This window comes from Puma concolor, chromosome C2 (assembly GCF_028749965.1).
Source record: "Puma concolor isolate L17-30 chromosome C2, mPumCon1.1.hap2, whole genome shotgun sequence".
In the NCBI taxonomy this organism is placed as follows: Eukaryota; Metazoa; Chordata; class Mammalia; order Carnivora; family Felidae; genus Puma; species Puma concolor.
This window is the reverse complement of record NC_141675.1, coordinates 65,273,175-65,296,975: the sequence shown is the minus strand read 5'-3', so window position 1 is coordinate 65,296,975 and position 23,801 is coordinate 65,273,175. Positions and strand designations below refer to the sequence as shown.

General features: G+C 41.1%; 1 protein-coding gene and 1 long non-coding RNA gene across 3 annotated transcripts in view; one reads left to right on the top strand and one right to left on the bottom strand.

The window, feature by feature from the left end:
- FNDC3B (fibronectin type III domain containing 3B) overlaps positions 1–23,801 on the bottom strand; it is a 364,422-nt gene that overhangs the window by 281,067 nt on the left and 59,554 nt on the right. For both annotated transcript variants that reach the window (XM_025913173.2, XM_086674725.1), the window contains exon 2: positions 3,997–4,135. In XM_025913173.2, the coding sequence (XP_025768958.1) occupies positions 3,997–4,107 (111 nt within the window). In that variant the 5' untranslated portion in view covers positions 4,108–4,135. The remainder of the gene's footprint in view (positions 1–3,996; positions 4,136–23,801) is intronic.
- On the top strand, positions 18,878–19,686 carry LOC147577298 (uncharacterized). Its single transcript, XR_015240126.1, has 2 exons — positions 18,878–19,083; positions 19,427–19,686. It is a non-coding gene; the product is annotated as an uncharacterized LOC147577298 (long non-coding RNA).

The following is a 23,801-nucleotide window of genomic DNA, read 5'->3' as shown; positions in this document are numbered from 1 at the left end:
CAACCGACTGAGCCACCTAGGCACCACTGACTGCTGTAATTCTTCAGAGATTATTAAAATATTAAACCAATAGAAAAAGTTGGAAATTGGGCTGACGCTTACTCTTTTGTGCTTAAAACTAGCTATTACACTACCTCTAAAATATGCTAATAGTCTCTAACAAAGGTAGTTAGGTTATATACCATAGGTTCTGAAAATGTTTGCACCAATATTCTGATTATTGATGGGCATTCACTATAATTGATATGCTCATACACAAAAACTCAGGTCAGGAAACCTGATTTTTAGAACACGAGAATAGTATGCTGGCAGGCATATTAAAAGAAGCAAACTTTATTTAGCTATGCTGATCTATTCAGAGGTAGAACAAATTATAGTGACAGAAACAGAGATACTTTATTTAGAAAACAACAGTTCAAAATAAAGCTGCTCCCATTTCAATCCTAGGTAGATATCCAAGAGAAATGAAAATATACATCCACACAAAAATTTGCACACAAATGTTCACAGCAGTACTATTCATAATGGCCAAATAGTGGAAACGACCCAAATGTCCATCCACTGATGGATGAATAAACAAAATGTAATACATCCACGTGATGCCAGTAAAAAAGGCATAACGTATCGATACATGCCGCTACACAGATGAACCTTGAAAAGGTTACCCTAGGTGGAAGAAGCCAGCCACAATGGGCTACATATAGCACGAGTTCATTTACATGAAAGGTCCAGAATGGGCAAATTATCTACAGAAAGAGAAGGTAGATTAGTGGTCGCCTGGGAATATGGGGAAGAGAGGCCTGGGAAATGACTGCAACCGGGTTTCTTTGTATCATGATTAGAAGGTTCTAAAATTGTGGTCATGGTTGTGCAATTCTGTGACTGTAGCAAATTCCAGTGAATTGTGTACTTTAAATAAGCAAATTACATGGCATGTGGATTATATCTCAATGAAGCTGTTACATAAGCAAAGCTGTTAAGTCGCTTCGGTCCACACTCCGTGTTTACCATTGTTCCTGTTCGTTTTTTAGTTGGTAATATATAGTTTTCTTACATCTTCAATCATGAGGGTGGCTTTTCATTTTAAGAAAAGAATCGTCTTTTTCCTGCTCCCTCTATAAAATGACCAAAGTTTCAAGCTTTGGATCATGAAAATTAACAGTGTCTCTTATTTCGAGAGCCAGAGTAGGGCCGCGTATCTTGCCAAGGACCTGTACTAACTAAATCCAGAAACCATCAGTACAAAACTCAGGAGGAGGAGGCCTGTGGGGACTGAGGAGCTTTCTCATAACTGCGGTGGTTCTTTTGCATATACGGAAATGTTTAGAATGTCCTCCGCACAGCTGCAAAGTATTAAGAATGCTGTAAACACACACACACAAGGTAAGCCTCGCCATACACGCTCCCGGCAGAAATGCAGAGGCACAGCCCCGTGGCCAGTGGGCAGCATTTTAGAATGGTAGAATTGGAGAGGAGGCTCAAGGGCTGCCTCCCTCAAAATGTCACCCCCAAGGGCCTGCCAGGCAGCACCTGCAACGTCCATCACTGAAGTCAGCCCTGTGTCTCCAAAAGGTCCACGTTGAGATGAAACAGTGTTGCTTCAGAGGGACAGCGCAGTAAAAGCCTTCAAAAGCATTAGTAGGGCTTTCCGTGAGGAGAGAGCTCTCGCAAATGAGCCTGGAGCCTGCTTCAGATTCTGGGTCTCCCTCTTCTGCCCCTCCCCCACTCAATTCTGTGTGTGTGTGTGTGTGTGTGTGTGTGTGTGTGTGTGTGTCTCAAAAATAAACATTAAAAAAATTTTTTTTAACAAAATAAAATAAAAATGTGACTTGATACACCAAAATTATGAAGCAGCTTCTACTTGGAGCTGAGGTAGACACACAGAGAGAGCAGTGAAATGCCGCATGGCCTGAGGACGTCATAGTCTTTTCAGGCTCTGCTCGTTTCTAGGTACAAAAAAGTTTACTTCTAAAGAAAGAATTAGAAAACTCTGTATGCTAGATTTCATAAACTACAAGAGGGTGTTCTGTGCAGACTGAATCACAGCAATGAGGAAGGAACCATCAAAACACATAAATGGTGCACAGTAGTAACAGCATGAGTAGGTGGCCTTGGGTCTCCCAGGTACACACGTGCAAACAGGAACTAGGTGACGACGCTGAGTCCCAAGATGCGTTCCAAGTTGAGTCGCATTTGAGCACGTTGGGGTTTTTTTAAACCTTTTAATTAGTGAGAAGGGAGACCAGACACTGCACCTTGAACAATTCATGGCACTCTGGAGATCTTCCCGTGAGCAGATCAGGGGGAGAACGATGAAGAGCATAAGGACTAAAGCCAGAAGGCTGCCAGGCCATGGCCCTTCACTTGGATTTTATTCCGGGTGTCACAGGACAGCTCTGAGCAGGGCACTGACGTGATGCATGTGTTTTTTAGCAACTCTCTCCAACGAGGGTGGTGTGGCAAATACCTTCTGTGGCAAAAATAAAAGCAGAGAGACCAGTGAGAGGAACTGTCCTCCCTGGTGAGAGACGTCGGCTTGGAGTCCAGTGGTAGGAGCGGAAATGAAGTGGACGTGGCAAATTATGGTTTCAGCAAGTGGTCCTGAGATGAAGCCAACAGGCCTTGCTGACAGGCTGGGGAGAGGAGGGTAGCAGGTCCAAGTGAAGACGTTGGGGTTGAGGAGCAATGGAGCTAAGGGGGCCGAGGCTGTGCTTAGAGGAGACCTGCCACGAGGGAGCCGAGACAGGAGGTGGTAACTGGGAAGGGGGCTGTGGAGTCAAGGGAGAGGCTCTGGCTTTGTTGGGTGGGGGAACGGGGTGGCTGTTTGTGCGTTTGAGGTAAAAGACACCACGGTGTGATTAGTGGCAATGATCCAGCACCGAGAGAGAGAGACTGAAGAGTCAGGAGGGGAGATGCCTGTATCAGAGGTGAGAAGGGGTGAAATTCACTCAACCAACCAACGTTTACTGAGCACCATTAGATATTCTTTGCTCTTGAGAGGGTCACGGTCTAAAGAAGAAGAAAGTAATATAAATAAATGAGGCAGCAAAGTAAGATCCAATAGAGGCAGAGATGCCGCATGAATGGGCTATGATGGAGAAAGGGTGTTCCTGTACTGGGAAAGATTGCGGGGAGGGGAAATGGGCATGTACTCCCATCACCTGAATGGCTGTCTAAAACTCACTTGAATCATTGACAGAGTTTGGGTAAATACTCTTCAAGCAATTGTTCCCAATTCTACTTTTCCTAAGACAGAAACTTTCACGCTTCTAAAGAACGGCACAAAGACAAACGCTATTTATCTCATAGAAGACTAAGCAGACCCGGTTTTTGTGGTCAATAAAAACAATGTGTTATCAGAACAGCTCACCTAATAATTTCCTTACAGTTTTACTTACCACTTAAATCTCTCTCTTCCCAAGCGTTACATGAACGAGTTCAGAAACATCTTTTCTACTCAGTAGCATTCAATAATACTGACAAAGAAGTTTTACAGAAAAGAAGTACCATCATCTTCTGAGCAGCAGGCTCTATGTATGGAAGGGTGGCCCCAGGAGCCAGAGTGGGTTCACATGGGCCTGTGCATCTTGCCCAGGTCACTCACGCCCTGTGTCCCTGTGTGAGATCAAAACCTGACCCTCCCTTTGAGTGTCCTGCTCTGGCCGACCAGGCAAACCAGTCAAGCATAATATAGGACATGGATAAACAGACATTTTATTCCAAAGACTTGTACATATTTTCAAAATGATTCACTTCCAAAATCAGACATTTTTGTGACGCTTCACCAGGAATACTAACTGAATGAGATCAGATTTGCTGTTCTCAGAAAACACAATGGGATATTTTTTGAAAGCATACAGTAATTCTACAACAGCACCGCCTACCTCCGGAACTATTAATGTTCAAAATCACAGATATTGAATCTCAAGCAAAAACAATGAGCTAATGTTTTGCACTCAGACAACTGTACTTAAATTCCCCTCTTGCTGCACCAACCTGCTGGGCTGCATCTCCATTCACCAAGTGAGGCATCATGGCGACCTCTCCGTTCAGCAATGGTGGCAGTTCCAGAGGGATTTGGTCGGTCATCATCATTGTGACGTACATTCATGGAGAATTTCCCTCAACTGGCTTCCTGTAAAAGAACCACCATCTTTTAAAAAGGACTCAGGACCCCGAAAAGTCATCTCTAACAAGTCAGCAATTTAAGTGCACTGTGATGAAGTCAGCTGAAAATCAAATCATTGTAATCACAGAGTGCTGCATTATTTTTTTTTAGTATTTGTTTTTGAGAGAGAGACAGAGAGACAGACAGACAGAGCACAACAGGGAAGGGGCAGAGAGAGAGGGAGACACAGAATCTGAAGTAGGCTCCAGGCTCTGAGCTCTCAGCCCAGAGCCCGACGTGGGGCTCAAACCCATGAACTGTGAGATCATGACCTGAGCCAAAGTTGGACGCTCAACTGACTGAGCCACCCAGACGCCCCTAGAGCACTGCATAATTGTGTCAGTCCCCAAGAAGGGTAAAGCAAAAGCAAGAAAACAGCCTAAACTAGGAGACCACAGACTTGAGTTTCCAAGCAGCTATGTGAACATAACCTCCTGGACCTAGACTTCGTCTTTTAGTTATAATTTTTTAAAATATATGAATAATAGCAACTACCCTGCCCCAGGGATCTTTTTGGATCTAAAACTAGACAAAACTGTGAGAAGGTCAAGTGTCAAACAAAAACTGGTGGTATCATTATCTTTAATTACAGAAAACAAGGCCAAAGAGGATGACCTATAAAAACAGGTGTTCCCTTTCATTAAGATCAAAATACTGTTCATAAGCAGTTAATCCAAGCAAGTTAACAAAGGTTATACTGCAATTGTTACAATTTCTGACCTTGCCATTAATTTGGTAATTAATCATGTTCTAATTATCTCTCTCTCGTCATTTCCTTGAATTGAATTTAACCTGCTGTGTATTTATATCTTTATCGCTGTGGAGATCTTGAACTTCCCCATATCCCAGCCAGAACCCAAGGCACCTTGTGCAGTGTAGGGCTGAAAGGCAGACTACCTTGCTTCACGGAATAAATGATTTTCAAACAAGTATTCAAAACAGTACAAAGTGCACTCTCATTCCAAAATGGTACTTGGTACCAATAATTAGCTTTCCAATAAAATAGTCGGAAAAACAATAACAAATTCCTATACAGAATTATAATTTGTTCTTTCAGAAGTATTTAAACATCCTTCACTTATGCCTAAAAATTTATGGCACAAAAAGCTTAATAGCATGTGCAAGGAAGAGACAACAAATACATGCATTTAAGTCCATTCAGAAATAAAGCCACATAAACTTTTTGTCATTCATAATAAAGTCCTCCCAAATATCAAATGCAAGGATATTTGATCAATGAACACTTTAATACTCAATGTCCAAACCAGGCAAAACTGTGGGACAAATCCTTTAATGGCTGTCTCAAATCTGTCCCAGATGCGTAGGACAGAAAACAAATATTTTTCTCATTCTTAAACCCCTCCATTCTGAACATTAAATATACTTCCCTCTCCCACAATCCCACCCAAAGAAAATCCTTCTCTGGAAGTATCAAATGATGCATAAAAGCCACCCAAGAGATTGTAAACTTTTTTATTTTAAATAGGTAAAATTTTACACTATTCATTATAACCCCATTTGGAGAAACTAATTATTTTAAGCACCAAACAACGAAGTCTTGTCCCAACTAAGGAAGCACATTCTATAATAACAGGTCTTATAATTCAGTGTTAATAGTACCATCATGCTGTTTTATGAGGCAATTACTCAGTTCCTAAGCAAATAAAGGTACAAAACCTAAAGCCCAATAGTTTATCCTGATGAAGGAAACAGATTCTTGCTCAATAAAATTAACTAAGGTAATCCCATTGACACTGTCATGACATCACCATTTGAGTAGGTCGAACGATGGAGAACTGATGTCCATGTCAATTGTATTCCTAATATACTTAATCCTACTAGTGCATGAAGAAAGGCCAGCTACTTTCTCCAGACTGCTGATATTACACAGGCTTGTTTCTTAAGTGGAATGTTTTACTTCACGTTTCTTCCGAACTGCAGGCTGGATAAACAGGGCAGTAATTTACATCAAGGGTCTGACTATGAAGCCTCTGGGGTGAAGAAGCACTCTCCTCTTTCTTTTCTTCACTCCTCCCCAGGAAGAGTTCCAAGGCACTTGCTGGCACAGATTATGGCTCTGTCTTCTCTCCCTTCCCTGCTAAAGCAGTGAGGGGCCAAAGCCGTTTGCCACGCAAGCAGTCCCCAGTCATGTCACACACGAGCACAAGGATGGAACCTGCACCTTTTTTCTCACCCAATGAGGCAGCAGGAGCAAACCAACTTCAGGGCCTGCCGGTAGGTCCCTGCAGCCTGGAGGTCCCGCCACTAGGCCAGAGAACAGTAAATGATGATGGGGGGCTAGGAGGAGGGGGGCCAGGACTGAGGTCCTTAGTCAGGACCTGCTTTGGGCTAAAGCTATTTATGCTCCACTGGTCCAACCCAGCTGCCTGATTTTCAGTATTTGGGGTTGAGACTCAAATCCAATTCACCAGTGCTATTTTATTCCTATTTGTCACTGTCTCTTGGGGATAACTGCAGGCACTGGCTAGCAGGAGACAGTTGTAATCCGACACAAAATTCAAGTGTTCCTGGCCCGCTGGCCCTAATACCAAAGAATATCTCAACACCAACATTATATCTTACAGTGACAGTTGCAACGGAAGAAAGCTCCTGGTTGGTGCCATGTTACACAATGGGACTCGCTATTAACAGGACATAGCAATCCTGTCTTGCCAGGTAACACTCTTAAGCACAGATGTCACTTCCAAATTATGGAGTTAAACTCTAGGCCCTGCAAACTCTGGGATTAGGGGAGAGACCTGAGGCCCACACGGGTTTTATAGACAGATGTAGGATGGGAGCCCAGAGTTGCAAAAACACCCGAAGAAACCCAAGTCCACCGGCAAAAAGAGGTAAGTGGCATTTGCTTTTGAAAACTGTACAGACAATTCTGGTAATGCAACTATTCTATAAAGAAAAAAAGATGCCTGAATCCTTTTTTTTTTCTTCTTCCCCCCTACTACAATGGATTGTCTACCTCACAGATGTATAGTGGTTATTGCAGACTGCGGAGGGGAGCAGGGGAGGGGAAGGCAGGAGGAACTGCACATAAAATAAAGTCAACTATACGACCATCACTCAGATGGCAATCAGTGAGAATTTATAAACATCAGACACTCCTACTGTCTAAACTCAACCACACTGTTAATCATGGAGGAAAATGGAAGGATGAATATAATGCATAGAAAGCCACTGTGAACCCTGGCACAGAGTCTCCCTTCTCCATAACCAAAGCTGCTGATCGATCCTCTTTTTTCCTAGGCCACTGGCTTGCTAAAAGCCGACGTCTGTTTTCTAATCTCTGAGTTTTAGCAGAGATAAACCAGACTTTATCCTGAGTGGAATATTAGGTAAGAGATTCATCGAGGTGAGGTGGTACACAGAGCCAGCAATATTTAAATTCCCATTTCTAGGCTCCATACACATACGTAGGAGAGTTTCATTTGCCTGAAATGCAAGAGATATATGGAAATAATCACTAAGTTATCTCTAAGCAAGATAATGCCCGGGCACCTGGGTGGCTCAGGTCATGATCTCGAGGTCTGTGAGTTCGAGCCCTGCCTTGGGCTCTGTGCTGACAGCTCAGAGCCTGGAGCCTACTTCAGATTCTGTGTCTCCCTCTCTGCCCCTCCCCCGCTCATGCTCTGTCTCTCTCTCTCTCTCTCTGTCAAAAATAAATAAACATTAAAAAAAAAAAAAAGATAATGCTCAGCTATTTAGAAAGGAAACCACGTCCAAGTTGTCCCTTAACATTATGACGGAATACAATTTAGCATCACAGACTGAAGGATAAGCGAAAAGGCAAGAAGGGGACTTTAAGAAAAATGAAAACCACAGATGCAAAACATAAAATAGGATACACACTAGTACCGTTTTGGTTATTTCCCAGTGATGAGGAGAAATGTAGCAAGTTTCCCCAATACAAAATGCAAAGTCAAATATTCAGGTATTAAAGTGGGAAAACCACACTGCCATTAAACATTGACAGTTAAAGAAGGTTTAAGTCCGGGGGCGCCTGGGTGGCTCAGACGGATAAGCAGTTAAGCATCCATCTTCGGCTCAGGTCATGATCTCACAGCTTGTGAGTTTGAGCCCCACATCGGGCTGTCTGCTGTCTGCACAGAACCTGCTTCAGATCCTGTCCCCTCTCTCCCTCTCTCTCCCTCCCCTGCTTGCACTCTCTTCCTCTCTCAAAATAAATACTTCAACTTAAAAAAAAAGAAGGTTAAGTCCAGCCAGAAGACTTGGGAAGGCTTACTAGGCATCAATCATTCAATCGATCAGCTCCTGAGAAGGTGAGTCTCCTGTGTTTGGACTGGTAACCCAAATAAACTGCACCGGTCCTCCATTTGAACAGGTGTGCCTCAACCCCACCGCTCTGAGGAGACCCATGTGACATACCCAAGAGACCCCATATGACGTTTTAATGGAATGAAAAGATGAAGCAATAAATGTGGAAGGCTTACTACCCAAACAGTTGACCATGAGGACCAAAACTTACTCTATTTGCAATGACTGTGGATGGAAAGTCACACATCTTCATTACAGAGAAGGCTGGCCATAACTTTAGTTTTTCCCAGGGATGTGGGGTCACTGTTTACAACAATACTGCCTGCAATCACAAGGTGATGTGTTAAGGAGTTACTGAAGCATTTTGACCTTGCACGCAGAGAAATTCATGCCTACTTTTTGGGTTTTTTCCTCTTTCTCATTAGGAAACACTGCAGACCATCCCTCCTCACATTTCAGGACCATATCCTAAATTTGCCGTCTTACCTCTTCCTTGGGCTCCTTAGGAAGCCAGACTGCTAGTCATGTACACGAGTAGAAAGGAACAGTCTCTGTGGGGTCACTGAAGCTCCCCTATGTGCCCTGAGCCACCTTCCTTGACCATTTGCTGATTATCAGCTCTAAGAGAAGCTGAATGGCCAGATGTGTGATCTCTGGAAAACTGAGCTGTAACTGTTTTTTATTTGAGTCAGAAAGTCTCATGACAAACCACCCTGACAAAACATTCATTTTTCTGGTCTGGGTTCTTTCTCCCCTAGACAAATGTGTATCCGGGCTGGCCAAATGGATCACGGAACTCAAGTATTTCAGACAAGGCTGTACCACATTCACACCGTCCCCTTCACACACAACAGAGTTCTTGCAAAGATCTCATTCTTTAGACCACTACCCTTTACAAATAAAGAATAAATGTGCTGCAAGACTAATGAGAATTAAAAAATGGAAAATGGATGATTTCTATTACAATGCTTTTTTCTAATCCTCTGAATTTATTTATTTATTTATTTATTTATTTATTTATTTATTTATTTATTTATTTTTACACAGGGCCCCAAGGTTTCACTCCTGTTCTTTATTTTGTTCTTACCCATACCCATGCTTCCATTTCAAAGAATTCGGTAACAACCACAGGCCTTCACAACCTCTCCCCCTAACCACACATCCTAACACTAAAACCACAAGTGCTTCATGCCCAGCTAGTTCTCGTCTTCTGACTGACAGGGGAGGGATGCCACACGAGCACTTGTGGTTAACTTCCCCCTCTCCTGCGAGAGCCAGTCGTTTGCCACCTTGATTACCTGCTAGCAAGGCCCAGCACTAGGGAAGAAGTCCTGAGCTAACAGCAGGCGTGGGGGCTGGGCGCTCTGAGAAACGAACAGATCCTCACTGTTAGTTAAGACATTTACCTCCGTCCAAATATGCCCCAAAGCTTTTAAAGAACACCTTATTTTAAAAGAATATTACAAAAGGTCTTCAGTTTTTACGTTACTCTAGGCAACTGGCTTATTACTTTTTCCTCTTATTTGGCTTTCCCAACTCCAAGTCTAAAAAGGTTTTCCATGGTATTTTGGCCCCAGCCTATACCAAGAAACACACTGGCCAAATTCATGAAAAACTGGATTCTCAGGAGAGAACCGCAGATCCATTTCCAAAGGCCAGAGAAAGCAATTATATACTAGGAAGCTTTTCTAACTTGAAAAAACCAAAGCCCTAATCGCTGTTGGGAGAGTTTTTAAATCGGTGAACCTGGCCTTCAAATTAGTAACAAAATGTCCTGGTCCCTCACTCCATGGGCCGATGACCCAAATTTCCTTACATTAATTCAAAATGTGAGTTGGCAGTACAGTACACAAATTAGTTTCAGACGACAAGAGAAAAAGAAACGTAACAACACCAAAAGGAGCAAAGTATAACCCTCAGAACCAAAGGAGCCCACACAGCTGCAGGAGGAGGGGACTCTCTGAGTTACATCTCAAGTCAGGCCCTGAGGCACAGCTCCCAGGCTCACTTCACCTACACTCTGACGTTGTTTTTGACTGATTTCTAGACGACCCTAGGGAAGTGTCTAAAAAGCAGATGCGGTGAGGAAACCAATGAGAAGAACGCACATGATCAGCGTTAACTTTTCGCCTCCATTCTGCATTTTAAAATGCACTTTCAGAAACCAAATGGGTTCCTTGATGAGTGGGACATTGATGAAAACATATCAATTACAGGAACTTTTTATAAAGCAATTGGGCAAATAAATAATCTAATAAATATTAACCTGTAATTAATTATTTTTTATTAAATTTTTATTAAAATTAACATTTATTAATGTTAATTATTAATATTTATTAAAATATTAATCTAAGTAATACTAATTAGATTGATTTTTTGGCCTAATAAATACTCTTCAAAATTCATGCCACTGAAGATAACTGTGATTCCATAAATTTTTTTTTCCCAATAAAACAGAGATTAACCAATCACATTCACATAATCTAATTTTTTTTTGTATTTTCCAATAAAACAGAGATTAACCAATCACATTCACATAATCTAACATGTAAACATTTTGCCTGCAACATGCTTGTTCTACACCCAGAGAAAAATACTGTCATGGGTACATTAGTAAAACCACAGCTTGATTCACACTTCAAGAAAATTTCCTTCTCTACTAAAAATACCAATTGACTTCTAACACTGTGGGCCAGCTTTTAGAAAATTGTTACAAACGTACCAGAGAAACGTTCTAGCCATTTACACAATACTAGTAAGAAAAAGCAACTTTTTCTTGTTGCAAAGGCAAGAAAAACCCCAGCAGTAGTCAGAAAGACAAAAGGACAAACTAACTCAATCATGGAAGACAGGGGCGGTTTACTTTACCAAGTTGTGTTTGGGGCAAAAGGGTGCTACGAGGTAACTAAGAAATCACTGTATTCTTTTACAACAATGTAACTATCAGGTAGCTAATGCTTTATGAGTGATTACAAGTTTCTAAATGGCTAAGTCTAATAAAAATTTATTATGACAAACATTTGTGCAGCTGATTTACATTTGTCTGTGCCGTGGCTGTAGTAAAACAAAACAAAACAAAATGTAGAAAAGTCAGAATTATGATAGAGAATCACAGAGCAGAGAAAAAAGAAATAAAGAAAAACTATGTTCACGAACCTTGTCTCATATGGATGGCCTTTATGCCCATATGCCATCAGTCAGAAGACTGACAACTTCCTAATGTGTGGTCTCCCTTTGTAAGCTTTATTAGCAAGATTCAGAAAGACAAAGAAGGAGGGAGAGAGCTCAGAGAGAGGAGGGGAGAGAAGGAAAAAAGTTAGCTGTACACATTCCTGACAACTAATACGATGTCAAAGTATCATTTGTTATTTTATCTTCCTCATCAGAAAAACCTCTTTCCTTACTGCTCCACACTGGTTTTAAAAGGTAAACCCCTGGACCGGTATTTCAAGACCTGGAAACTCTGAAAATGGTTGTCATTTCTAGCCTTCAGAGCAAAACTAGAAAGAAACAGCTTTCTAATAATAACTATGGAAACACCAATAGCATCAATAGGGGAGGAAAAGCGATTGAAACAAAACAGAAACACTGTGCAATCATCTTTACCTCTGGAGCTGAGAAAAATCTGCCCATCGATCAGCACACATCTGTTTTTACCACCTCCCTGCGCCTATGAGAGGAGAGTTTTTCTCTCCCTTCTCAGCAACATAAAACCAGCTCCCTGCGCGTGGCTCTGCCCATGCAGATTAGCATGTGGCCATTTACAAACCTGGACGTTGAGAAAGCTGGGGTGGTTTTAGTGTTTTTTCTTGCCCTCACCTCTCCCGTACCGTGGACTGGAAAGGTACTTGGAGACAGGAAAACACTCCCCTTTGCTTTTTAATAAATCAAATTAAATTGGGGGGGAGGGGGGAGGGGGGAGGATATGGAGAGGGACTATGGATTTTTATCCGAAATCTTCACAGCCCCTTTGCTATCAAGAGCTCAAAGGAGCAGTGTGTTATGGTAAAAAGCATTACAGTAGGACTCCAGGACTGAGTACTGCAAAGTCTGAGTTCTAATCCGGGGTTTGCCCATTTACTCTGAAGTTGAAATGTCCCCTTTCATGAAAGGACAAGAGTATAGATTAGCCTTTAAGGTTCTTTTCTGCTCTTAACAGACCACACATTCAAACACCACTGCTGACTTAACACAGATTAAACTCAAGCTGGAAAGACGCTTACTCAAACTCTGAAAACCTATAGTTGCTCTTACTTGTGAAAGTAGAACCTGAGCCTCGTGCATAAAAGGGAGGAAGGATCTAAGCAAAATGTTGGAAAAAAGAATGTATTGAGCAAACAGCGATGGTAATCACTGTGTTTTTATGCCAATGAAATCTAATTTTACAGCTGAGTTCCACACAGCTGTGGAAGAAAGACTCTTGCCACGGCTTGCCACGTGAATGAAAGGAGGAGGGGTGATCACTGTTCAAGCAGAAAAACCTCTTGAGACATGAGCAGTACCTGTAGGTATGCACCCAGCTGGTTGGTTGAGGCACAAATTGTCTGGAATTTGTCTTCTTGTCTGATATGGGTTCATTAGCGAAGTTAAATCACGGTCGTCTAAAAAGTTCTCAGCCTTAAAAACATTCTTGCTTTTTGCATCCAATTATAAACACAGGACATTCAGGTGCAGTGTTTAAATCCACAAAGAAATCCTGTGAAATCGAGTTCAGATTAAAACCACCACCACCTCCCTGGATTAAAATAAATAATGGCTTAAGCAACAAGTAAAAAAGAATTGTCCACTGTGATCTGGGGAACAAGGAGGGATGCCAACTTGTCTAATATATAGGCCTTGCCTTCAAGAATACATACATGTTTTTTTGTGTGTGTGTACTTTTAGTTTGCCTTTGCTTAAATGGCAAAGCACACCCATGTCTGAACTCAAAACTACTACGCAGGGGTGCATGGGTGGCTCAGTTGGTTAAGCATCTGACTTCGGCCTGGGTCATGATCTCGCCATTCCCAAGTTCGAGCCCCACGTCAGGCTCTGTGCTGACAGCTCAGAGCTTGGAGCCTGTTTCAGATTCTGTGTCTCCCTCTCTTTCTGCCTCTCCCCATGCTCTGTCTCATGCTCTGTCTCTCTCTCTCAAAAATAAATAAACATTAAAAAAAAAAACCCTACTATCTAGAAGGCACCATTTTTGGTGGGGGAAGGGGAGTCTATATATCTACAGATTATATGTAAACACTATACTAATCTGAGGCTACTTTTATAATTCTCCATAAATAATACAGAGGTTGCTTCCATAACTCAATACGTCCCAAGTCTTTTAAAAAACATAAAACCGGGGCACCTGGGTGGCTCAGTTGGTTGAGCGAACGACTTCGCGGTCCGTGAGTTCGAGCCCCGCGTCAGGCTCTGTGCTGACAGCTCAGAGCCTGGAGCCTGTTTCAGATTCTGTGTCTCCCTCTCTCTGACCCTCCCCCGTTCATGCTCTGTCTCTCTCTCTCTCTCTGTCAAAAATAAATAAACGTTAAAAAAAATTTTTTAAATAAAAAATAAAAATAAAAAATATAAAACCTATAGGAAAAAAAAATTACAGCACTGTATATTTACAGTCTCTGGACCTGAGATCCACATCCACATATATGTAACAACTCAGTTCTACAAATATTAGATAAAAGGAAAGGGGACCCATCTACAAACAAAAGCTTAACGAATGTTTGTTTGGTTTGTTCAAGTTTGAAGTTTGCTTTGTTTGAAGTTTACATATGTAATTAGACATTTTTATTAGAACACCTCAACTCCAGCTACACTCAGCACAATAAATCTGACCTCCCAAGGATGACACTCTAGCACCTGCAATGAAACATTCCAAAGCTATGAGGCCTTATTTACACACATATCCAACCTAACTTTCCCCACATACTTTATCCATGGATGCAGGTAACTGAAAATACATATTTTCAATGAAATTTGGACTTGTATGGCTCTTTCTTTATATCCTTTTCTATAGGGCATTGAAGAAAAGTCTAGAAAACTATAGTCCAAGAATGTAAAGGTCATTTCTTTGAGTTTATTTATTTTGAGAGAGACAGAAATAGCGTGAGTGGGAAAGGGACAGAGAGAGAGAGAGAGAGAGACAGAGAGACAGAGAGACAGACAGAGAGACAGAGGATCCCAAGCAGGCTCTGCGCTGTTGGAGCTTGAACTCATGAAACCATGAGATCATGACCTAAGCTAAAACCAAGAGCTGGACCCTTAACCGACTGAGCCACCCAGGCACCCCTGGAAAGGTCATTTCTAAAGCTCCCTCCAGTTCTAAGACTTCCCACCACCATACCACCTACCTCCAAACTGCATGAGAAGGTAGAAAGAGATGAGATGTGAAGTCAGAAGACACGCTCTCCTTCCCAGCACCCGCAATTCACTCCTTACCCAGCCCTCAGTAACCACTATCTGCCTGAAACCCCCACAGCACTGCCTGTCCTCTGTGGTTCAGGGTATTCCTGCACAGGCTGTCTGCATCTCAGTTTCTGCATTTGTAACAGGGGTGCTTAACATGGCTTCTAGACTCCCCTTTAATAAAACCCCAAACGTATTAAGAATTAAGTTCACATTTGTGCAACCACTGAGTACCTAACAGCCACACATAACACCCTTTATTTGGGGGTAAAAATGTGTTACAAGCACCAAACAATTGACTGCTTTCTGGGAAAGGGTTAGAAGAAGAGCTCCGAAGCTCTTCCTTTAGCCTGGGGGAGGGGGGGGGGGTGGTGGCAAGAGCACGTGTGAACCACCTCGCACTAATGCTCATCCAGCTTCACGATATTCATGTGAGGTGGGCGGTGTTCCTCTTTTACATATGTAGCAACTATTGAGTAATCTGCCCAAGGAGACTCAAATAGAAAGTGATGGTAAGAATAGCCAACTGATTATAACATTCAAGATTCTCCCAAGGAAACACAAAGTGGACAAGCTGATGCAGAATTCACAGGTTAGTGGCTTTAAAAATTATATAAAACATTATCATGGTGCTTTGCAATGTTCATCATTGTTGAATCACTGTTGTACACATGCAACTAATAGACTATTGTGTGTCAACTGTATTTTTATTTTTTTTAAGTTTATTTATTCTGAAAGAGAGGCAGTGGGAGGGGCAGAGACAGGGACAATCCCAAGCAGGCTCTGTGCTGTCAGCTCGAACCCACAAACCGTGAGATTATGACCAGAGCCGAAATCAAGAGTTGGATGCTTAACAAATGGACTGAGCCACCCAGGCACCCCCTTTTCTTTTGTATTTTTTGTTAATGTTTATTTTTGAGAGAGAAAGAGCATGCACACATACACACACGAGCAGGGGAAGGGCAGACACAGACAGACAGACACCAAGGATCTGAAGCAGGCTGCACGCTGTCAGCGAAAAGTCCAACACAGGGCTCCATCCCATGAGCAAGGAGATCTCAACCTGAGCAGAAGTCTGACACTTAACCGACTGAGCCACCCAGGCACCCCGTCCTTTTTTTTTTTTTTTTAATTGAACAAGCACATGACACAAAATTCAAAAAGTAACTTTCAAAGCCACTCAGTAAAAGTACATTTCTCACCTATCCTCCACTGCTCCCCATACAACAGCAACAACTCTGAATTTTTGATGTATCCTTACCAAGGTACAGATTTAATAATTTTTAAAACATTTTTAAAGTAGCTTAAGGAAGGGTAAGCAAATTCACTGTATTAGCATGTAGTCCAGATGGTTAAAAGTTAACCAGGGAGGGGGAAAAACCCCTGCATAAACCATATTTTAAACTAGTAGAGTGATACTCTCCATGGTGACTGTTAATGAGATGTGCCAGGACTAACCACAAAAGCAAGAATGCAGCTGACCGAATTATTGATGAGGTGGTTAGAATAAGGCCTTTCGTACGAAGGGTTTCGAGATTCTATTATTTTCAAGATCTCAAAAGGACTTAGTTGAAAGATACCTTCTAAAATGGCATTACAAAAGGACCTGAACAAAATTATCATCTGTTGGCTGAACAAATATTTACTGAGCACCCACTGTGTGCCAGTCACTGTACTAGAATCCTAGGATTCTAGAAATACAGGCACGGGGTTAAGCAGCATTACAGTGAAATGTTACACTGGATAACTAAAACAGAATCCAAGCTGGATACTTCTGATGAAACAACACAGAGTCAACAGACCTCCATGCTCTATGAACCCTTTCATCGGAGATAAACTCCAGCGTCTAAATTTGGTTTCCCAGCTGTGGCCTCTTTTCTCGACTTAAGTGTTCCAGAAGAGGAGTTTGTCTTCAAAACATGCCCCCTATCTCAATCTTCACTTCTGATCAGCCAGGAGGATACTAAAATTGTTTCTTGAATCAGCTCATATAGAATTCAACCATGTTTACATTACATACCCAGTTTTGTTTATGTAAACAGATGTCATAGAACACTCTTTATAAGGAAAACCGTCTGCACCATTAAGATCGTTGGTGTTTTGTCTATTTATACTTACGTATGTATTTCAAAGATTTCTGACATTTCATTAACAATCGTAGATGTTGGTTCAATTTTTTTTTTTTAATATCTCATTCTTTTCTCCACCTCTAAGGCAAAGGGGGTGGGTGTCAATGAGAGAATACTATAGGACACATGAAAACCAGCATGGTGTTATTTCTTGAAGAATCACTACAATTGATGACATTCTCATAAGCAACTTGGTATTTCACTTAAAGTGACTAAACACAAAACACACACCAGGTGTTTCTTTGAGCTTAAAACCTACTGAAACAGAAAGTCCACATGAAGTGACAAAACTCGCAAAGAAACAAATTAGCAGGTGCAAAGACTCATGTAAGGAAACATCTATTTACTATTTCAGATTAACTTATTACTATAAAATTTTAGTATGAGATAATATATGCAACCACATTACTAATTTAGACCAACATTTTTTAAAAAAACACAAAAATGTGGAATTCTTTAGGAAAACTATTTTCCTCTTCTCAAGGGGAAAAAAAACGGTCACGTACCACAGAACATTAAGGAGGTTGGTTTTCCTAGATGAAGATAATGACTCCTATCCATGTGCTTTACGTGCAAGTGGATGAATCTAAATGTTTGAATGTATGGTGCCTGCCTATATTCTAAACACTCCCTGTGAACGAGGAGGACATCATTAATTACACTAATATAATTTATTAAGAAAATATAAGGGGGCTACATTTATTCATTTAATAAGCACCTAGGTTCTGCTCAGTGCAAGATACTTTTAATCTGAAATCATGCAAATTCTAAACCTGAGGAGTCTGTTAAGATGTCAAAATCTTTCCAGCAAAACAATTTTAAATGTCAACTCGGATACAAAACCCGTATTCTCCAATTCAATTTTCATATTTCCCATAATGACAATGCATGAAAGACACACGCAAAAAATATTGCCATGAATGTCACTGAAGAACTCAGAAGCATGGGAATGAAAAAGACAAAGAACATTTTAGGGTTATTAATAGTTCTCACCTCATGATCCCCAAAAAAGGGTCCCCCACACCACACTGTGAGAACTACTGCACCAAACTAAGCTGCTTAGATGTAAAAGAAGAAAATTTTAAGTTCACTCTCTAGTAAACAAAGATGGCTGTCCTTATATTATAGTCTGTATATTCACAATTCACCTGACAGATTCTGAACAAAATTATTAATCCAAATGAAAAGCTATCCAATTCTAGCAGGGATTTCTCTCTTTAGGACTTTATGTTACACTCTTTAAAGCACTTTGGGGAGGGGCACACTGCCAGTGCAGAGCCTATTTGGGATTCTCTCTCCCTCCCTCCCCTCCTCCCTCTCTGCCCCTCCCCTGCTAGCTCTCTCTCTCTCTCAAAATAAATAAATAAACTTAAAAATAAATAAATAAATCACTTTGGTGAAACACATTCATTTGGTAAAATCTTGAAGGAAGTAAGAACAGTAGGCTGGTGGGGCGCCTGGGTGGCGCAGTCGGTTAAGCGTCCGACTTCAGCCAGGTCACGATCTCGCGGTCCGTGAGTTCGAGCCCCGCGTCAGGCTCTGGGCTGATGGCTCAGAGCCTGGAGCCTGCTTCCGATTCTGTGTCTCCCTCTCTCTCTGCCCCTCCCCCCTTCATGCTCTGTCTCTCTCTGTCCCAAAAATAAATAAACGTTGAAAAAAAAAAAGAACAGTAGGCTGGTGGGATAAGAAAATGGATGTTGAAGGCCAGGTCCCCCTCTGCAAGGATGGTCAGCAAAACTGGAGGTCAGGAACCGGGTAGGACCAGATTCCAGTAAATCCAGGCCTGCTAGATGGGACTCCCATTCAACCTCTCCTGATCAGATTCACGCCCTGTACTCAAAGCAAATAATCAAGCTCACAACAATCATCGGGGACATGATGAAGTTCCCCGGGTCACACATAAGGCCAGCATGCTAGCTCTGTTCATCATCCAGCTGGTCTGCTTTGTAGGGAGGCTGGAAAAGAGTCATTCTACTGGGAAAATGTTTACTCTTTCAGATGGAGAAGGGAAAACATGAGACCATTGAGTTGATGGAGCCCCTTGATGAAGAAATCTCTGGAATCATGGAAGTAGCTGGAAGAGTTAAGAGCCAAGGCAACCATCATGTGTGTATCTTATGTCCAGTTTAAAGAAGATAACCATCCTTTTGATCTTGGACTTTACAATGAAGCTGTGAAAAATACCCATGAGTTCCCTCGGTTTTTTCCTTTGGGGGTTGTACAATAGGATTGATCTTGATGATTTTTTTTATGATTGCAAATGAGCTACACTAAATACTATTTAAGGAGGCCCCGGATATTTGAAGGAAAGATTTCTATGATTTTTAGTATTTAATTTATTCTCTTTTTAATTTCATTTACCTTTGTTAGACATTACAATCTCTCTTTTTTTTTTTTAATTTATTTTAGAGACAGCAAGCACAATTGGGGGAGAGATAAACAGAGACAGAGAGGGAGAATCTTAAGCAGGCTCCATGCTCAGCACAGAGCCCGATGCAGGGCTCAATCCCACGACCCTGGGATCGTGACCTGAACCAAAATCAAGAATCAGATGCTCAACTGACTGAGCCACCCTGGCATATGGTCAAATAATCTGCAAGAACAAAGCAGTTGCCCTGAATTTACTTTTCTGTTTTATTAACAAAAGTTTAAATGGTTTTTAAAAGATCTCAAGTCCAAGGAATAAAGACAAAAATTTGTGTTGCCATTCCCAAGTAAGAATCGTGCCTGCTCTGATCGCTAGACCTTCGTTTACTGCTCAACACCGTCATTCTAAATCCAGAGACAACTTGATCTAGTATCTTCTAGGGTCACTAACTTATTTTCTTTTGCCTCAGCCTATTATGTCTTTCATCAAAGAATCCAAAAAAATCTTTCTGAGGCATAAGAACTCTTACAACAAGAAACTCAAGTTTCAAATATAGACAAATCAGTAAGACAGTGACATTCATCTCCTAGAGCAACAAATTAGTAAAATTAAAATACAGTACGGCTAACTGATTTGCATGCAACAAACAATACTAGATAAGAGACTTCGCTTTTATTTTTAAAAATAGATTTAATAAGCCTATTACTTTTCCACCAGCCACTATAAATAAATGGAACTCCAAAATATCTTTCTCTCTGCAAGAGCGTCCTGGCCAGTCCCTGTTCGGATGACCCTGAGTGGAATGTGTATTTACATGGCCCAGGGGCAGCATTGTGTGCTGGTGGGAAACCACTTCTCACAAACCTCCCATTCAGCGCAGGGCTCCACAATAGGTACTCACACAGGAAGCGGGCCTTGCTAACAGCACCTCTGGTTGTTCCAGAGAGCTTTTCCAAGGCAGCAGGTCCAGTGAAACCCTGCAAATGCCACATTCACAGGCCCTAACTGCCTAGACTTCAGGGTCAACAAAGCTAGTGTTGCCCGCAACCACCGCCCCGGTTCTTCCCAAGGTGAAATTGAAACGGTGAACAATTCTGTTTCATTTTCCTAGCTTATCTTTCAGGACATCACTCTGTTCAAAAAAGTAAAACCCACAAACACACACAAACATGCACACACACACACACACACACAGCCATAACATTTTTTTTCTCAAACTGTAAAACACTCCCAAGTGTCTATTGCTTTTCAAAGCCAAATGAAAAGTGTCAGTATGGAATATGGACTTTAAAATATCAAAGCTTCAAAAATCACTATTATCTCTACTGAAAATTATGATTCCTTAAATATTGACCATTTTGTTTAACTGCAAAGGATAAAAATTATTATTTTAACTCCTAAGAGAAAAGCAGGCATTGTCAACATCGTATCAATAATGACTTCTGCACAAATATGGGAGGAAATAAAGGTAGCTGCTTATATATGCCATCAAATCCATCAACTGGTGGTTGAAAAATGCAGTTAATAAACAGGTTTTGTCAATTCAATGCTAAACCACTGACCTACTGGTAATTCTTTCTCCTCCCAAGCATGTAAAAAACACAACCTGGTTGTTTGAAAAAATGTGTTCATTAAATTCTCAATACCCCAGTTTCTCAACCTGCAAAAGAGAGGTAACAGCTGTTTCCTACAGTAATATTTTTAGACCATTAAATAATTTAATGATATTGGGCAAAGGGCAACCCTCCTGGATAGTTTTCCTCATTTCTCTAATTAAAGTACTGACCTCCATCATCAAGGTCCCTGCCAGCTCTAATAATCTATCAATTTGGGCACAGCAACAAAGAATATCACAATTAACACATACATGGATTTATTAGAAGTGTAATACTTAAGGCAGCCACCGTAAAAATAAAAGGTATCTGCACCCATGCCAACCATAAATAACACCACTTACTAGCCACAGGCAGTCACTTTTGCAAGACAGAAGAAGTAAACCAGAAATACCAGGAGGAAATGCTCACAATGTTTAATCCGAAGGTACATCTATTTATGTAAAAAAACTGAAATGAAATAGTCAAGATGTAGACAATGTTTAACCTACAGATAACGAAATGACGAGTCAACTATATTTTTCCTTCGTACTTACTATAGCTCTTAAAGTAGCCTACAATGAGCAACTGTAGTTTTTATAATGATAAAAGTTAGCTTTTAGAAACTTGATGTAATCCCCTTCGTTTTGCTCCGCGTGATTGTTTAAATGTTTGTAACTCAAAATGCTTTCAAATCACTGTCCGACATGAAGTGTAGACCTAAGGGGTATGGGCTTACCCAAGTCTCACAAAACTGGTTTCCACCAATTAACCGGAACTGTGGGCCGCGGCACTGGAAGAACCTGCACACGGTTAAGGAATAGATTCGGTAACATTTATAGAACCAGCCCTGGGGTCATGCTTGCTAAGTAATCCCTAGATTAGGCCCGCTCACCAGGACCAACCCAAACAGTTTTCTGTGTTTTTGTTTTGTTTTGTTTTAAAGGGAGTAGGGGAAAGGCAGGTTCCCCAGCCTTACTTTTTTTAGATAACAAGCACTCCAAAAAATCCTCTTCCAACTGCCAAAATAAATCAAACTTTCTGGGTGGAGGACTCTCTGTCAATCAAACGAGACTCAGCAAAGATAAACTAATAATAGAAATCTGTTACATACTTACTTAGCTGTGCTAACTATGCTAGTCCTTAACTAGCACAAAGGACTTCAAAAACTCTGGCTCTGAAAAGTACAGGGTGGAGTCGGAGAGTTCCCTCAGGCTTGGCAGGCCTCCTTGTCAGTGGAAAAGTACCCACCCACTCCTATCTTCGTGGGCTCTCTCCACCGCACCCTCCCTCATGTGAAACCTTCTAAAAATATTTGTCCCATATTTTTATTCCCTCATCCCCATATATTATAACATGCAACACATGTTCACTCTAGGAATCTGGAAATACAGAAAAGCAGGAACAAAGTTTCAGTTATTCAGAATCCTATCACCAAGAAACATCCACTGTTAAGAGGTGATGTGCTTCACTTCAGTTTTTTCCTATCCGTATGAAATCTATAAAGTTGGAGGGCTACAATTTACACAGTGCAGACCAATCTATTCTTTATTTGATACTTCATGATCATAACAAGAACGTTGTCAACTTTAAAAGATAAGTAAGGACTGGTTCCTAAAAATCACATTTTCAGAGAAGGCAGTAAAATCCTCTTCTAGGGTCCTTGACTTTGGCAGAAAGATAGGGGAGGGAAAACATATTTAACCCACATGCCCAACGTGCACCTAACCCAGTGTGCAGCCAGAGGCATTTACTTCTTTCTAGAAGGTATCAGAGCATAGCGACAGAATACTCTTAGATTGTGTACAAGTATTTAAACAGAATTATGAAGTAAATGGTCCCCACATATCACTGTAAATTCAATTCTTTGTTCCATGTTTATCTATATACAGGTTTCTAAAAAGTAATGTTTTATTCTCTACCTCCTAAGAGCTATAGGATGTTTTATGTTAACTATTCATAACACATCTCTCATAACTATAAACCAAACCTACCCTCCCAGCAGAATATATATGCCAGGAATCAAGTGTTCTGGTTGCCCCAAAACACTTATCCCCGAGCATCTAGGCGTACTGATGCCAGGAAAATTATTACCAGGGAATCGAAGTGACAAAGACTCTGATGTGACTTAAAATATCTTAATATAAAGTCTGAGCACATATATCATCACAGGACAGAATAGTGAAAAGTTGGAAACTATCTCATCCATACAACAGAAAACTAATTTTAAGTGCTGTAGAAATGAATCTGTTAATAAAGGAATATGTTCACAATCCACTGTTTATAGGGAAACGACGTAAAGGAATCACATGTTAAATAAAAGGTCTAAGCCATGGTCTTATTTGTGCAAAACTAGGACTAGTTTATTTTTCACACAGGAAAAAAAAAAAAAATAGAATATACCGTAAGTGTTCACAATGATTATAGTGAGGAAAGGAGGAGGAGGAAGCTTTTATCTACATGTTCTGATACTTGTTATAATGTTTTTGTCACGGGGGGGGGGGGGGGGGGGAGGAGGAGGAAGTATATGGACCACAGAGCATCTTAGAGGTGATCTCATAATATTTGCCAAAGAATCTCATGGAAAAATGAGAAACGGATAATGGATATCTGGTCAATGACAATTCTATTACATAAAACACACCTCTATGACTTCCTGACATGGGCCACTGGTTGTGCCGGCCCCATATTCTAAAGCTGTGCACTAGCTCACAGGTGTGGTTTCCCCTTCACTTGAGGCACAGCTGGGCAGACCAGCAGTGATGGTGAGGACTGTGAACCTCCTAGAAGCGATTTTCAGTTCCAAGACAGATCAGAGAATCCTAAGTCTAAAAAGGAACCTTGAAAAGTTCAGTTCTGACTCA